General features: G+C 40.7%; 1 protein-coding gene across 2 annotated transcripts in view; it reads right to left on the minus strand.

Annotated features, from left to right (window-relative positions):
- The window catches only part of LOC126458143 (tuberin), a 307774-nt gene that overhangs the window by 140262 nt on the left and 148833 nt on the right, over positions 1–18679 (minus strand). For both annotated transcript variants that reach the window (XM_050094996.1, XM_050094995.1), the window contains exons 16-18: positions 8227–8525; positions 7865–8013; positions 3470–3549 (exon numbers count right to left, since the gene is read on the minus strand). In XM_050094996.1, coding sequence (XP_049950953.1) covers positions 3470–3549; positions 7865–8013; positions 8227–8525 — 528 coding nt within the window. The remainder of the gene's footprint in view (positions 1–3469; positions 3550–7864; positions 8014–8226; positions 8526–18679) is intronic.

An 18679-nucleotide genomic window follows, 5' to 3' on the forward strand; every position in this document is an offset into this window, starting at 1 on the left:
TTCAATCATGCTGGACTCATCTATGATCAACTCTCACTCTCCTGCTCCATAAATCAGGAACACTTCTTCGTTACCAATTCCAGGAATTTCTTATCTCCAACTTTGCCTCATTAACAATCCCCAGGTATCTGACAGAATGCTTCTGACAACTGTTACTCTTCTGCCTAGAATTTTTGTCAAAGTGATCCCATCCAAGAAGTCCAACATAATCTCCAATCCCCTTTCCAGTTCATTGGAGTGTCACAAAATCTTTGCCCTGAGTCCATTTCCCTTCTCACCCCAACGATAACCCGCACATCCTCCATCTACCGGGTTATCAAAATCCGTACACCCCTATTTCCTGGATGCTCACTGTAGATGATCACTGTGCACCACAAATGAATCTCTGCTCTTGTCAACTAATGCCTACAAAAAATTGCTCGTCGCTTAGCCTCTTATGTTAAAGATAACAAACCACTTACTTCACTGGCTCTTGACTGTCCCCATCCCATTATCACCACCCCTTCTTATCACTGTTGATGCCAACTCCCTATATGCCACCATCCTGCTTATGCTCCATGACCTTGCTGCTATTGAACAGTGCCTCTCTCTATGTTCTTCTGACCCAAAATTCAACCCCCTCATTCTTTATACATCTAGCCAATTACATCCTCACAGACACTACTACTACTCTGAGGAAAACACACGTAAACACATCTGCTGCATGGCCATGGGTACCATGCATGGCATCTTCTTATGCCAAACTATTCATAGGCTGCCTTAAGGAAACTTTTCTGGCCTACCCCAAACCTCAATATCTTGTCTAGGACAAGTTCATTGATGATATCTTCATGATCTGGACCCAGGGTCAAGACATTCTACCCACATTCCTCTACAGCTTCAGAACATCCTTCTCACCTACTTAACAGGTTCGAAGCTCAACATGCTACCTTTGTAAGCTTTGACCTTCAGCTCTCTGATGGCTCCATCCAAACCTCTGTCCATATTAAACCCAAAAAGCATCAACAATACCTGCATTTTGACAGCTGTCATCCTTTCCACACCAAAATATTGCTCCCATTTAGTCTGGTCACTCATGCAATGACAAAAATTCTCTTTTGCCCAGTATGCTGAAACTGTCAGAAAGGTCTTCACAGACAGGCATTAATCCCTAAAAATGGTCCACACAACACATTTCCCATACCAGATCCTCACAGATCCCTAAACCTCTTGCAATATCGAGCAAAGGAGAGCTTCCCCTCATCAGCCAATATCGTTCCAGACTAAAGCACCTGAACCAAGTCCTTCACCAGGGCTACAGCTATTTATCGCCATGCCCAGAAATGAGGGACATCCTGTCCACAGTACTTCCAATCCCCCCCCTAAATTGATATTCCACCACCCACACAACCTCTACGTCATCCTGATCCATCCCCATATTCCACTCTCATTCCCAACCCCACATCACAGAGGTCACATACCTGTGGAAGACACATTGAGCACATTCTACTCGAAGAATGCCATAGGCTTTTTCTACTCCATACGAGGCAGGGCCACATGTGAAAGCAGCCATGTTATATCAGCCCTCAGAACTGCATTATATGTGGAATGACCACCAACCAGTTGCCCGTAAGAATGAATGGCCACTGCCATACTGTAGCCAAGAACAAAGTTGGGCATCTAGTGGCCCAACACACTGTTTAGCACAATATACAGAGTTCAATGGTTGCTTCACAATCTGTGGCATCTGTATCCATCCCTCCAGCACCAGCTTTTCTTAACTAGATAGATGAACATTATCCTTGCAACATGTCCTCTGCTCCTGCAGTCCTCCTGGCCTCAATTTCCACTAACTCACTACATCCACACCCTCCACTTAACAGTCCCTCCTTCCAAAGTCCTGTCATCCTCTCCCAATCCACCATTCCATATCACTGTCATTGTGCACTGCATAAGCTCACTGGTTCCAGTACCCATGTGCCGCATTTGTATCTGATGAATCTGCTGCCCCTCTGTTCCGCATTCCTATCCTGCACACCTGCTGCATTGCTCTGAACTATCAACTACCTTATCAAAACACCACCTCCCATTTCCCAGCTTTCTCTCTCTCTATTCACCCTGCCTGACACAAACCCTCATCCAAGTCCATCTACTGAACTGCAGTTCTGCCACTGTGAGTTCAACCATCATAATTTAGCTGCACAAATGTATGTGTGTGTGTGTGTGTGTGTGTGTGTGTGTGTGTGTGTGTGTGTGTGTGTGTGTGTGTGTGTGTGTAGGGAGGAGGGGAGGGGACGGAACATGCACTGTCTGGTGGACTTGCACACACTAAAGCTCATTAAAGGAGTTGTCTTAAAGCTAGCAAAGTTCTCACGCTTTTTCATGACGATTCAATGCTTCCACTTATCAGTGCAATATCTCCTTTACTCCTCCCAAATTATTTAGATTCTGCCACAACTTTCCTTATCCTACATCACAAAATCATACACCACAGCTAATCCCTAAATGACTTTATTCTACAGGCTGGCAATGTATCTTTAAGGTAACAGAGTCTGGCTGCAGTAATCCCCTTCCTTAAAAAGAAATTCCTTTTTTCTTCTTACAGAATGGGTACACCTGCTAGAAGGAAATGCCATCTTCACTGCAGCACACACAATTTCCTTGCAAAAAAATTAATGTATCAATTTCAAAAAATGTGAAAAGTGAAAATTCAAAACATTTAATACAGAAGGGTAGTGAAAATTTACAAGCTGCTGGGACCAAACATAACAAACTGTGTCTAATGCACAAATTTAAAAAATCAAATAGCTGACAGGAATAGCAGCTCAGCTTTTCTATATTTCACAATGGATGAGATCCATTCCAGTGTGCACCATTCATACAAATTCTCATCCTCCTCAGGAATGATGTTTATAAAGCTATTTCTTAAGACACTATTAATACTTCGCACTGCATAATGCATACCCATTACTGCAAATAACATACAACACACAAAGCTAATACTGGAAGCCTGTGGAATGTGTCATGTAAGTACCAGATTAGGAGGCAACTGTTGTTCTATTGTTGCATGCAATATCAGTTCAATCTGTACAACAGTCACGAAAAACATTGGGATGAAGAATCAAAGACTTAATATACAATGCCATATGCTGAGGCTGTCATACCTTAATAATAATAATAATAATAATAATAATAATAATAATAATAATAATAGATATAGCGAGAATATTGAGATTAGCTAATAGCTCTCATGCAAACCAAATTGGAAATATCTTCCAACGTTCATTCGACATAAAATAATCAACAAACGCTTTACATTAAGCATCATTTTCAAACACTTATATTTTTATGCACATGAGACTTAGTTCTTTTACTCTGCAGAAAATGAATTGAACATGCATGAGAAAATAAAACAAATGTTTCTTATTACCGAGTATTACATAAAAATTTCCTCAAAGTCTACAGAAAAAAAAGTCAACAGAATACATACCTCACTACTGTTGCTTCTTTGCACAGGAGCTTTCTGATTTCGTACTTCAACATCAATTTCATCAGGTGAAGTTGGTTCAGCTAAATCATAGCAATGAAAAAAAAATTTTGAGTAGCATATTTTGTAATTCTGAAGTATGGATCAAAGAACACACAAAGAGGAAAGGGAAATGGCTCAACAAATGGGAAGGAAGTCATCTATCAACCATTCCATGAGTAATGTAAGTAGAATGGGACAGTCATAACAATCACACATGACGTTAAACAACTGTCAAGTAAATTACTCAGCCTGACAAAAATTGTGAAGCACTCAAAAGACAGTCAGATTTCAATGTAACTTCTTACACACACACACACACACACACACACACACACACACACACACACACACACGATCATCTGGTATGTAAATGGTTAGATTTGCAATTGTCTGTGACAGGTAAAACAGTCACCAGAGTATGTTGGTGGTGATCATGTTTGTTGTTGTTACTAGGCGTGGTAGGGCGTATAAGGGATGTGAACATTATAAGATGTTACGTAATCACTAAACAACATGGAGATGCCATGTACTCCTGTGAGACATCATTATCAGCACCTGAAAATCTGGAAAGGGTCTCATTGTGGGTCGCCATTTGATTGGCTGATCAAACTGTGCAACATTCAGATTTGTGAAGCATTCAGGTGTGACAGTGGCCCAATGTCTGATTGCATGGGTACATGAGAGCAGGCGTATCTGTCATCATGGTTCCGGTTGACCTTATTTGACCATCACAAGTGAGAATCACCATACTGTGCACCACGCACATTATCCTCTTCACACATGTACCTGGCATTCGAGAATACATAACAGGCTCGCTGCAACATTCTGTGTCATTCCACACCATCGGTCAGACACTAGACGTAGCTGGACCACGGAATTACGTACCATGCATAGGCTCTCATTAACTCATAACACAAACATTTGTGTTTGGAGTGGTGTCATGACCAGGAATCAGAGTCTGCTGCTGAAAGGCATCACATTGTGTTCAATGATGCAGCAACCTAAAGAGACTTCCAGTTCTTCCAATTGGGTATGACATCAGGTAAAAGCTGCTAGTGACTGAGGGAACTCTAATGGCACAGTGGTACATCACTGACATTCTGTGTGCTGATGAGTTGCCTCTCATATGACAGTATTTTGGTGCCATTTTTGTAACACAAAACACATCCACATGTATAAAGTGTCTCCATGACCTGTCTGTGTGACACTGAACTCCTGTGCCCAGACTACATCTGTCCCCCGCAGACCAGCTCACATGTCAACTCCCCTTTATGATATCCTTCACAACCAAATCAGTGTATGAATCCAGGCCAGAGGGGCTACAACATCATATTGATAAGTGGGCTCATACAACCAAGTTCTTTGTCAAGATTACTCAAAGCTATAACCACAGATATAATATAACATACACTCTCAAACCAGGAAGTTTCTTTTACCTTCAGAGTGCTTCACTTATTTAATCAGACAGTGTAAAAGATATGAAATCAATATCCCTCAACTCAACAGTGCCAAGTGTATTATATTTCTTTGGATCAAGACAAAAGCAACACTAGGAATAAATCATTGAAACAACAAAATTATGCCACAGATACTGTACAACACAAATACATGAAGTTTCACACTATTACAAAAAACTGCACTATCACAGAAAGCATTTTTAAGTCACTAAAAAGGGGAATAATGTCTAGTACACGAGTAAAATATTTTTTTTTCTTTAACTATGTTTCATCCACCACCAATACGCTCGCTCATCATTATGTGACTGGTAGCTATTCCCACCAGGATCGATTTTTCTGTTACTCTTACTCTCCTAGCCCCACGAATCGCAGTTGGTTTTTGGCCTCGTCAAGTAAACTCTTTCATAGTATTCTGTCTTCAACATCTTCTCCCCTTGCTCCCAGTACTTTGAGATCCTTGGCAACCTGGTCTCTCCATCTCATTTTCGGCCTGCCTAGAGGTCTTTGTCCTTCCAGTTTATTCTCTGCGATTTCTTTCAGAAAAGATCCCTGCTCTCTTCTCTGCCATTCTCCTCCCTCACAGATTGGTTCAAATATCTTTCGCAATACGTTATTTTTGAAAAATTTTATCTTTTCTCCATTTATTTATATGTTCTCCATATTTCTGCCCCATATAGTAATACTGGTCTGATTATGGTTTTACATATTCTTACTTTGATTCCTCTTGAAAAAATTTGAGATGGTAGTAGTTTGTTGAGTGAGTATGATGCTCTGGATGCAGCTCTGATCCTTGCCTCTATTTCTTGCTTGTCATCATTTTTGTTTTTTACTAGTACCCCCAGATATTTAAACTCATCTGCTTCTTCAAACATGTGGTTATCGATCTGCAGCGTTTCCCGTGGTTTTGTTCTGTAATTTCTTTCAACCCTCATGAATTTTGTTTTCTCACCATTTACTTTTAGTCTAGATTTCTTTGCTTTTTGAAAGTCTCTTTGCCAGTATTTTAAGGTCATCTGGATTTTCAGCAATTAGTACTTCATCATCTGCAAAGGCCACTACATTTATTTTTGTTCTAAGGGCTCCTACTTCACTCGCTGTGTTCAGCACTTCCTGTATTACAATGCTGAACAAGAAGGGTGATATTCCACCTCCTTGCCTGACTCCTGTTTTTATGTCAAATGCCTTGGGATATTCTCCACCCATCTTCACTACCCCTTTTGAGCCTTTCAGCGTCACTTTCACAAGATTTATAATCTTCTTTGCTATTACGAATCCCTGCATTTTCTCCCACAACTTATCTCTGGATGTACTCTCACAGGTTTTCTTAAAATCAACAAATAGTATTGCCATTGTTTTGTTATACTCCCAATATTTGGATATGGCTTCTTTAAGTATGAATATCTGGTCAATAGTTGAATGATTGTTCATACACCCTACTTGTTTCTCATTTAGTATCTCTTTTAATTATGGATCTAATTGTTTCTGGAGGACCTTGGAGACCACTTTCAAGGCAGTGCTAATTAATAAAATGCCTCTGTAGTTCCTGCATTGTTGTTTGTAGCCCTTTTTATGAATTGGTTTATTATTGCCTCTGTCCACTCCTCTGGCATTCTTTCTTCATTCCAGAGGTTCGTAACAAGTTTTTGTATTTGTTTTTCAATTTTTATTCCTCCTTTCTTAAACAATTCAGCTGTTATGCCACCTCTCCCTGGAGCTTTGTTGTCTTTTAGTATTTTGATTGAGTCTACTGTCTCTTTCATTGTTGGCAGTTCCACGAAGGAATCTACACTCTCATAATCACGTTGCTGCTCCATATCTCCACTTCCATCATCAACACTTAGAATCTCCTCAGAATATTCTCTCCAAATTTCCATACCTTTGGATCTTTTCAGAACTGTGTTCCACTTTTATCTTTAATGCCATAAATACATGGTGTATATCTTTTCTTGCAAAATCTGACTGATCTGTAAAAATCTCTTGCATTCTCTGCACTTTTATCCTCCTCTGTTCTTTTGATTAAACTATCCACATGTTCTCTCTTTTTCCTTCTGAGACGACTTTTAGTTTTTCTATTAACATTTTCATACGCTTCTTTACTTTCGCTGGAATCCTCTTATAGGTGTTTTTCCTTCACTGCTTTTCTTTTTCTCACATTCTTCTGAAAACAATGGATTTTTCTTCCATCTTTTTCTTTTTCTGTCTCTGTTACTTCTATATATAATAAATTTTCCATGTTTATCAAATGACCAATTTCTGGTACCTAACTGCTAACACTTTTCTACAGTGCCACATAAATTATCAACCAGTCTTACTCTTTACACACAGATTCAATGAAATTCAATAAAAAATTAAAAAAAAAAGGATGTAAAGAAATGTGATACATGACTTTCTATGGTTACCAAAAAGTTCAATTTTGTCACCATTGCTGTAGTACTTAATCACGTGCTGTGCCAATAAACCATCATTATCTTCATCACTCCAGTACCCCCAGCAAAATTTGTGTTTCATAAATTTTAAAGATAACAACACAACAAAGTTTAGATCAGTTGGTCAGTATTCACATCATTTTTCTTGAACTTAATTCTATACGCACAGAATCCTGAACATTTTAATAAATACATGTTCACACCATTCCCAGAAACTAATTTACTCTTTCTAATGTGTTTATCACTACTGTAAATAGAAGAGTTCTCTCCAAACACAGACGGATGTTTGCTCATGAATCAAACACAGAAAAAAATAGTGAGCATCATACCTACAGTAAAATTCAAAATTACAATCCCAAATCAGTTTCTGCCTCAAATAAATTAATTTCTTCTTATTATTATTTCATCCAAGCACTTACAGTTTCATGAAACGACATAATATAACCAACACTATTAACAGAAGCACAACTCACCTGTATGACAAACTTGCCAACATTTGTCGCATAATCCATTCCGGAGTGCCTTCTGACTGCAGCCACTTGTTGTAACAGTGATCAACTTATTTCCTACAAGCCATGTCATTGACTGTCCCCCGCTAAGGAGGAAATCAGCAGTAGGCAGCCTGGGGGGGGAAAATTGTTGCTTAATTAATTTGCAATAAAGCCTGCAACATCCATATCTTAGCTCCGGTGCAGAATAAAGGAGTAAAAAATTATCACCCACAAAGGAAATATTGATGAAACAAACACTTAAAAAAAAGAACAACATTATAAAGATGTACATTACTGGCAGACACATTTTCAAATTACAATGAAATAAAAATGGAAATAATCACCTCTTTGGTACAGCATAACATGTAGAAAATGTATATCTGGCCATTAGATCAATGCAGGTCTCTGTAAGTTCCACATGAAAAGTCATCAGAGCTTCATCAATTGGTGGTTTGAGATCTGACGAGCGGGCGGCAGCAGCTGCGGGACCACCTGCTGGCGGTAATGCCCTCAGGTTACGCCTGCTGCTGTGCTCTGTGAGGCTTGAACTACGCTTTCGGCTTGATGAATCTTCATTTACTATGTCTGGAGCCTTCATTAACTGGCCTTCTTCAAACGGTAACAACACATTTGCTCTCAGCCCCTACAGATTTTTGAATATTATAGTCTGCACCACAAATTTAGAGGAAAGAATAAAATTTACAAAAAATCTATAAATTTCTTACATAAAAGTAAGATAATGGAAATTCATTGGTGGAATATTAGTCATTTAAGGAGTAAATATAACAACTCACTGAATAGACAACACACTCAGAGGTGTGAAGGAGAACATGCAAAATCTCTTAAGTACGGATCTATGTTGTGCTGTGTGATGGCTCATTAAGTGAGAACAAAATTTATAGCTCACAAACCTAACTATTTTTCCAGTAGAAGAGAAGAGTCATTAAGAGGAACATAAATGGAGCTGAGAACACTGCTGCTTTTGGACGAATGCTTATTCAGAGCTATAGAGTAAACATACACCTGTCCAGCTCCATTGTACTAGTTCACTACTTTGTGCCAGGAGAGACTGAGGCCAGATGGATTATATGGAATCAAAAGATGTGTTGCAAGGACAAATCCCAGCTATGTAATTTTGGGGAGCTGATGCTGAGCCAAAGGATCCAGACATGCAGCCACTGAAATCGAGCGTGTTGTACTTAGAAGCATATTTTGCTACTGGGTGGCCAACTCTGCTCTTCAACAAATTTTGACAGTTAGCAACCATTGTGGTGGGCAAGATGGTACTCAAGTCCACATGAAACACATTGCAGAAACTACAGCAGAGTTGGAATATGACATAGCTGCTTTCACAGGTGGCCCTGCCTCTGATGGGAAAGAATAAGCCTGTACGGGACTGGAGTAGGACATGTTGGACGAGTATAGACAGATCTTCCACCTAAATCTTCCACCGCGGTATGACTCACGTGGCAAGGAGATGGTAGCTGACAGATGTAAGGACGGACTAGGACATTGTGTACACTGGGAAGGCAGCAAAATAGTGACATCAGCATAGATCGAAATTGTCCTTGCATCACATCCATCATTCCTGTAATCCTCCAGGCCTCAATCTCCGCTACCACCTCCCAGCTCAATCCCTGCCCCATGAACTGAACTTCATTCATTCTGCACTTTACCATTTTCCAGTCTCCCTTTTCCTTTATTATATCCCCCCCCCCCCCCCCCCCCAATCCAATCAACAACAACATTGTGCATTGCAAACAACTCCCCCTACCTGTCGCTGGGAAGAGCTCAACTGTGAAACATTCTGATGCTGTGCTCATGCTGCCTTTACCTCCCAGCTGTCAGCCACCTCTCCTCAACCCTCCCTCCCACTACTCCCCTTCTTTGCTTCTCTTGCCCATTCCAGTCTTACATCCACATCCGTTATCCCAGTCAGGAAGAACCACCATTGTCGTACTTCACAATTTTCAATCACAGTCACGGTTTATATAGAGTTAACACAACCCTGCCTATGTGGCAATCTTTTAGTGTCAAAGTCACATTGAGAGTTTGCCAAAGTGCTGGCCAATTTCACAGCATTTTCCCTCCACACACAAAGGTATTCAATGAATTGACACACGATAAAGTGTCAGTCTAGGCAGACAGCAATAGGATTACTGCAAAACAGCATGTCCAGTGTACCATTGTGACTGTATTGGCAGCTATCTCTGAATATGACCTGCACGATGTTGCACCAAGTGTTTCACATTGCAGCCATTCACCCTGATGGACTTTTGATTGTGAGTAATTGTCAAAAACTAATTTCGGAAATTTTTATGATCTACTAGAGCCTTTACAATAGAACTATTATAAAAATGTTACCATCGTCTAGCAGTTAAGGTATTTTGCTGCTGTACTGAAGGTTGTGTGTTTGACTCCCTTCATATGCGATTTGTAATACATGTTTATTGAAATGATTGTACTCACTATTACTCATGCATTTTTTTTCTTTTCTTTTTAATATAAGTTTTGAATTACTAATCCTTTGCCGCATCATTTTAATTACCATATTAACTTTTTTATTTGCTCTCATATATACTTCCTCTTATTCTCTTTTCATTTTAAATCTCTGACCCAGTGATTGGAATTGTTCTTATTTGTTGTTGTTGTCGTGGTCTTCAGTCCTTAGACTGGTTTGATGCAGCTCTCCATGCTACTCTATCCTGTGCAAGCCTCTTCATCTTCCAGTACCTACTGCAACCTACATCCTTCTGAATCTGCTTAGTGTATTCATCTCCTGGTCTCCGTCTACGATTTTTACCCTCCACGCTGCCCACCAATACTAAATTGGTGATCTCTTGACGCCTCAGAACATGTACTACCAACCAATCCATTCTTCTAATCAAGTTGTGCCAAACTCCTCTCCTCCTCAAGCCTATTCAATACCACCTCATTAGTTATGTAATCTACCCATCTAATCTTCAGCATTCTTCTGTAGCACCACATTTCGAAAGCTTCTATTCTCTTCTTGTCTAAACTATTTATTGTCCATGTTTCACTTCCATACCTGGCTACACTCCATACAAATACTTTCAGAAACGACTTCCTGACACTTAACTCTATACTCAATGTTAACAAAATTTTCTTCTTCAGAAACGCTTTCCTTGCTATTGCCAGTCTACATTTTACATCCTCTCTACTTTGGCCATCATCAGTTATTTTGCTCCACAAATAGCAAAACTCATCTACCACTTTAAGTGTCTCATTTCCTAATCTAATTCCCTCAGCATCACCCGACTTAATTCAACTACATTCCATTATCTTCGTTTTGCTTTTGTTGATGTTCATCTTATATCCTCCTTTCAAGACACTGTCCATTCCGTTCTCTTATAACTGCCATCTGCTTTCTGTACAAATTGTAAATAGCCTGCCGCTCCCTGTAATTTATCCCTGCCACCTTCAGAGTTTGAAAGAGAGCACTCAAGTCAACATTGTCAAAAGCTTGCTCTAAGTCTACAAATGCTAGAAACATAGGTTTGCCTTTCCTTAATCTTTCTTCTAAGATATGTCGTAGGGTCAGTATTGCCTCACGTGTTCCAACATTTCTACGGAATCCAAACTGATCTTCCCCGAGGTCGGCTTCTACCAGTTTTTCCATTCGTCTGTAAACAATTCGCGTTAGCATTTTGCAGCTGTGACTTATTAAACTGATAGTTCAGTAATTTAAGAAAACACATCTGACAACAACTGCTTTCTTTGGGATTGGAATTATTATATTCTTCTTGAGGTCTGAGGGTATTTTACCTGTCTCATACATCTTGCTCACTAGATGATAGAGTTTTGTCAGGACTGGCTCTCCCAAGGCTGTCAGTAGTTCTAATGGAATGATGTCTACTCCTGGGGCCTTGTTTCCACTCAGGTCTTTCAGTGCGCTGTCAAACTCTTCACGCAGTATCATATCTCCCATTTCATCTTCATCTACATCCTCTTCCATTTCCATAACATTGTCCTCAAGTACATCGCCCTTTTATAGACCCTCTATATACTCCTTCCACCTTTCTGCTTTCCTTTCTTTGCTTAGAACTGGATTTCCATCTGAGCTCTTGATATTCATGCAAGTGGTTCTCTTTTCTCCAAAGGTCTCTTTAATTTTCCTGTAGGCAGTATCTATCTTACCCCTAGTGAGATAAACTTCTACATCCTTACATTTGTCCTCTAGCCATCCCTGCTTAGCCATTTTACACTTCCTGTTGATCTCATTTTTGAGACGTTTGTATTCCTTTTTGCCTGCTTCATTTACTGCATTTTTATATTTTCTCCTTTCATCAATTCAATTCAATATTTCTTCTGTTACCCAAGGATTTCTACTAGCCCTCGTCTTTTTACCTACTTGATCCTGTGTTGTCTTCACTACTTCATCCCTCAAAGCTACCCATTCTTCTTCTACTGTATTTCTTTCCCCCATTCCTGTCAATTGTTCCCTTATGCTGTCCCTGTAACTCTGGACAACCTCTGGTTTAGTCAGTTTATCCAGGTCCCACCTCCTTAAATTCCCACCTTCTTGCAGTTTCTTCAGTTTTAATCTACAGTTCATAACCAATAGATTGTGGTCAGAGTCCACGTCTGCCCCTTGAAATGTCTTACAATTTAAAACGTGGTTCCCAAATCTCTGTCTTACCATTATATAATCTATCTGATACCTTCTAGTATCTCCAGGCTTCTTCCATGTATACAACCTTCTTTCATGATTCTTGAACCAAGTGTTAGCTATGATTAAGTTATGCTCTGCGCAAAATTCTACTAGGCGGCTTCCTTTTTCATTCCTTACCCCCATTAAATATTCACCTACTACGTTTCCTTCTCTCCCTTTTCCTACTATCGAATTCCAGTCACCCATGACTATTAAATTTTCATCTCCCTTCACTATTTGAATAATTTCTTTTATCTCATCATACATTTCATCAATTTCTTCGTCATCTGCAGAGCTAGTTGGCATATAAACTTGTACTACTGTAGTAGGCGTGGGTGTCGTGTCTATCTTGGCCATAATAATGCATTCACTATGCTGTTTGTAGTAGCTTACCCACACTCCTATTTTTTTATTCATTATTGAACCTACTCCTGCATTACCCCTATTTGATTTTGTATTTATAACCCTGTATTCTCCTGGCCAAAAGTCTTGTTCCTCTGGCCACCGAACTTCACTAATTCCCACTATATCTAACTTTAACCTACCCATTTACCTTTTTAAATTTTCTAAGCTACCTGACTGGAATACTTTCTTTCAAATTCTGAAGGTGGCAGGGGTAAAGTACAGGGAGCGAAAGGCTATTTACAATTTGTACAGAAACCAGATGGCAGTTATAAGAGTCGAGCGGCATGAAAGGGAAGCGATGATTGGGATAGGAGTGAGACAGGGTTGCAGCCTCTCCCCGATGTTATTCAATCTGTATATTGAGCAAGCAGTAAAGTAAACAAAAGAAAAGTTCAGAGTAGGTATTAAAATCCATGGAGAACAAACTAAAAACTTCGAGGTTTGCCGATGACGTTGTAATTCTGTCAGAAAGAGCAAAGGGCTTGGAAGAGCTGTTGAACGGAATGGACAGTGTCCTGAAAGGAGGGTATAAGATGAACATCAACAAAAGCAAAACAAGGATAATGGAATGTAGTCAAATTAAGTCGGGTAATGCTGAGGGAATTAGATTAGGAAATGAGACACTTAAAGTAGCAAAGGAGTTTTGGTATTTGGGAAGCAAAATAACTGATGATGGTCGAAGTAGAGAGGATATAAAATGTAGACTGGCAATGGCAAGGAAAGTGTTTCTGAAAAAGAGAAATTCGTTAACATCGAGTATTGATTTAAGTGTTAGGAAGTCGTTTCTGAAAGTATTTGTATAGAGTGTAGCCATGTATGAAAGTGAAACATGGACGATAAATAGTTTAGACAAGGAGAGAATAGAAGCTTTTGAAATGTGGTGCTACAGAAGAATGCACAAGATTAGATGGGTAGACCACATAACTAATGAGGATGTATTGAATAGAATTGGGGAGAAGAGGAGTTTGTGGCACAACTTGACTAGAAGAAGGGATCGGTTGGTAGGACATGTTCTGAGGCATCAAGGGATCACCAATTTAGTACTGGAGGGCAGCGTGGAGGGTAAAAATCGTAGAGGGAGACCAGGAGATGAATACACTAAGAAGATTCAGAAGGATGTATGCTGCAGTAGGTACTGGGATATGAAGAAGCTTGCACAGGATAGAGTAGCATGGAGAGCTTCATCAAACCAGTGTCAGAACTGAAGGCCACAACAACAACAACAACAACAACAACAACAACCTACCTGCCCGATATTGGGATCTGACATTGCACGCTCCGATCAATAGAACGCCAGTTTTCTTTCTCCTGATAACGACGTCCTCTTAAATAGTCCCTGCCCAGAGATCCTAATGGGGGACTATTTTACCTCCAGAATATTTTACCCAGGACACCATCATAATTTAACCATACCAGTAAATCTGAATGCCCTCGGGAAAAATTACAGCTGTAGTTCCCCCTTGCTTTCAGCCATTCGCAGTACCAGCACAGCAAGGCCATTTTGGTTAGTGTTACAAGGCCAGATCAGTCAATCATCCAGACTGTTGCCCCTGCAACTACTGAAAAGGCTGCTGCTCCTCTTCAGGAACCACACATTTGTCTGGCCTCTCAGCATATACCCCACCGTTGCAGTTGCAATTACGGTATGGCTATCTGTATCGCTGAGGCAAGCAAGCCTCCCCACCAATTGCAAAGTCCGTGGTTCATAGTGGGGGTGTTTTTATTTATTTATCATAATATTTAGACATTTTAAAATACTGATCTATCAATTAGAAAACAAAAGACAAAAATAACTTGTTTATATTGGCTGTATGATGGTGTCAAAAACTGATTTTTCATTACAAGATGTAGATATTTTTGGAGAGTAATAATAATACAAACATATAAAATAAATTCTTCTCACACCATGGACGAAATAACACAAATGAAGATTTAAATGAAAGAAGATTTTATACATAAAATGAAAACATGAAAATGCGTAATGACTGGATGAAAATATAAAATGATAAAAGGGAAGAAATTAACTCAAAATAAATACATGCAAGTAATGACAATCACATCAACATAGTTTCCGAAAGAAAAAATTAATAAAATGAAGAAAAAAAATGAGAGCAAATAAAAAGTTTATATGATGATTAAACTGATGAGTGAAAGAATTAGAATTGATATTTTATTTGAATAAAACAATAACCACAGTTGAAATATATTAAAAGAAGATGCTGTGACTTACCAAACGAGAAAGCGCTGGTAGATAGACACAATAAAAAACACACACACACAAATTTCAAGCTTTCGCAACAAACGGTTGCTTCATCAGGAAAGAGGGAAGGAGAGGGAAAGACAAAACGATGTGGGTTTTAAGGGAGGGGGTAAGAAATCATTCCAATCCCGGGCACGAAAAGACTTACCTTAGGGGGAAAAAGGGACAGGTATACACTCGCGCACACACACACACACATATCCATCTGCACCTATACAGACACAAGCAGACATATGTAAAGGCAAAGAGATCCGAAATGTGAAATAATTTGGGTGAAGGTCACACTTAAAGCAGGCTCAGACATGGTAATTGGATGTCTCTATAGGCCCCCTGGCTCATCAGCTGTTGTGGCTGAGCACCTGAAGGATAATTTGGAAAACATTTCGAGTAGATTTCCCCACCATGTTATAGTTCTGGGTGGAGATTTTAATTTGCCGGATATAGACTGGGAGACTCAAACGTTCATAACGGGTGGCAGGGACAAAGAATCCAGTGAAATTTTTTTAAGTGCTTTATCTGAAAACTACCTTGAGCAGTTAAACAGAGAACCGACTCGTGGCGATAACATAAGAGACCTTCTGCTGACAAACAGATCCGAACTATTTGAAACAGTTAACGCAGAACAGGGAATCAGCAATCATAAAGCGGTTACTGCATCGATAATTTCAGCCATAAATAGATATATTAAAAAGGGTAGGAAGATTTTTCTGTTTAGCAAAAGTGACAAAAAGCAGATTACAGAGTACCTGATGGCTCAACACAAAAGTTTTGTCTCAAGTACAGATAGTGTTGAGGATCAGTGGACAAAGTTCAAAACCATCGTACAATATGCGTTAGATGAGTATGTGCCAAGCAAGATCGTAAGAGAGCCACCGTGGTACAAAAACCGAGTTAGGAAACTGCTGCGGAAGCAAAGGGAACTTCACAGCAAACATAAACATAGCCAAAGCCTTGCAGACAAACAAAAATTACGCGAAGCGAAATGTAGTGTGAGGAGGGCTATGCGAGAGGCGACCAACTAATTCGAAAGTAAAGTTCTATGTACTGACTTGGCAGAAAATCCTAAGAAATTTTGGTCTTATGTCAAAGCGGTAGGTGGATCAAAACAAAATGTCCAGACACTCTGTGACCAAAATGGTACTGAAACAGAGGATGACAGACTAAAGGCCGAAATACTAAATGTCTTTTTCCAAAGCTGTTTCACAGAGGAAGACTGCACTGCAGTTCCTTCTCTAGATTGTCGCACAGATGACAAAATGGTAGAAATCGAAATAGATGACAGAGGGATAGAGAAACAATTAAAATCGCTCAAAAGAGGAAAGGCCGCTGGACCTGATGGGATACCAGTTCGATTTTACACAGAGTACGCGAAGGAACTTGCCCCCCTTCTTGCAGCGGTGCACCGTAGGTCTCTAGAAGAGCGTAGCGTTCCAAAGGATTGGAAAATAGCACAGGTCATCCCCATTTTCAAGAAGGGACGTGAAACAGATGTGCAGAACTATAGACCTATATCTCTAACATCGATCAGTTGTAGAATTTTGGAACACGTATTATGTTCGAGTATAATGACTTTTCTGGAGACTAGAAATCAACTCTGTAGGAATCAGCATGGATTTCGAAAAAGACGGTCGTGTGAAACCCAGCTCGCGCTATTCGTCCACAAGACTCAGAGGGCCATAGACACAGGTTCACAGGTAGATGCCGTGTTTCTTGACTTCCGCAAGGCGTTTGATACAATTCCCCACAGTCATTTAATGAACAAAGTAAGAGCATATGGACTATCAGACCAATTGTGTGATTGGATTGAAGAGTTTCTAGGTAACAGAACACAGCATGTCATTCTCAATGGAGAGAAGTCTTCCAAAGTAAGAGTGATTTCAGGTGCGCCACAGGGGAGTGTCATAGGACCGTTGCTATTCACAATATACATAAATGACCTTGTGGATGACATCAGAAGTTCACTGAGGCTTTTTGCAGATGATGCTGTGGTGTATCGAGAGGTTGTAACAATGGAAAATTGTACTGAAATGCAGGAGGATCTGCAGCGAATTGACGAATGGCGCAGGGAATGGCAATTGAATCTCAATGTAGACAAGTGTAATGTGCTGCGAATACATAGAAAGATAGTTCCCTTATCATTTAGCTATGAAATAGCAGGTCAGCAACTGGAAGCAGCTAATTCTATAAATTATCTGGGAGTATGCATTAGGAGTGATTTAAAATGGAATGGAATGATCTTATAAAGTTGATCGTCGGTAAAGCGGATGCCAGACTGAGATTCATTGGAATAATCCTAAGGAAATGCAATCCGAAAACAAAGGAAGTAGGTAACAGTACGCTTGTTCGCCCACTGCTTGAATACTGCTCAGCAGTGTGGGATACGTACCAGGTAGGGTTGATAGAAGAGATAGAGAAGATCCAACGGAGAGCAGCGCGCTTCGTTACAGGATCATTTAGTAATCGCGAAAGTGTTACGGAGATGACAGATAAACTCCAGTGGAAGACTCTGCAGGAGAGACGCTCAGTAGCTCGGTACAGGCTTTTGTTAAAGTTTCGAGAACATACCTTCACCGAAGAGTCAAGCAGTATATTGCTCCCTCCTACGTATATCTCGCGAAGAGACCATGAGGATAAAATCAGAGAGATTAGAGCCCACACAGAAGCATACCGACAATCCTTCTTTCCACGAACAATACGAGACCGGAATACACTCCTGGAAATGGAAAAAAGAACACATTGACACCGGTGTGTCAGACCCACCATACTTGCTCCGGACACTGCGAGACGGCTGTACAAGCAATGATCACACGCACGGCACAGCGGACACACCAGGAACTGCGGTGTTGGCCGTCGAATGGCGCTAGCTGCGCAGCATTTGTGCACCGCCGCCGTCAGTGTCAGCCAGTTTGCCGTGGCATATGGAGCTCCATCGCAGTCTTTAACACTGGTAGCATGCCGCGACAGTGTGGACGTGAACCGTATGTGCAGTTGACGGACTTTGAGCGAGGGCGTATTGTGGGCATGCGAGAGGCCGGGTGGACGTACCGCCGAATTGCTCAACACGTGGGGCGTGAGGTTTCCACAGTACATCAATGTTGTCGCCAGTGGTCGGCGGAAGGTGCACGTGCCCGTCGACCTGGGACCGGACCACAGCGACGCACAGATGCACACCAAGACCGTAGGATCCTACGCAGTGCCGTAGGGGACCGCACCGCCACTTCCCAGCAAATTAGAGACACTGTTGCTCCTGGGGTATCGGCGAGGACCATTCGCAACCGTCTCCATGAAGCTGGGCTACGGTCCCGCACACCGTTAGGCCGTCTTCCGCTCACGCCCCAACATCGTGCAGCCCGCCTCCAGTGGTGTCGCGACAGGCGTGAATGGAGGGACGAATGGAGACGTGTTGTCTTCAGCGATGAGAGTCGCTTCTGCCTTGGTGCCAATGATGGTCGTATGCGTG

Source organism: Schistocerca serialis, chromosome 2 (genome assembly GCF_023864345.2).
Source record: "Schistocerca serialis cubense isolate TAMUIC-IGC-003099 chromosome 2, iqSchSeri2.2, whole genome shotgun sequence".
NCBI lineage: Eukaryota > Metazoa > Arthropoda > Insecta > Orthoptera > Acrididae > Schistocerca > Schistocerca serialis.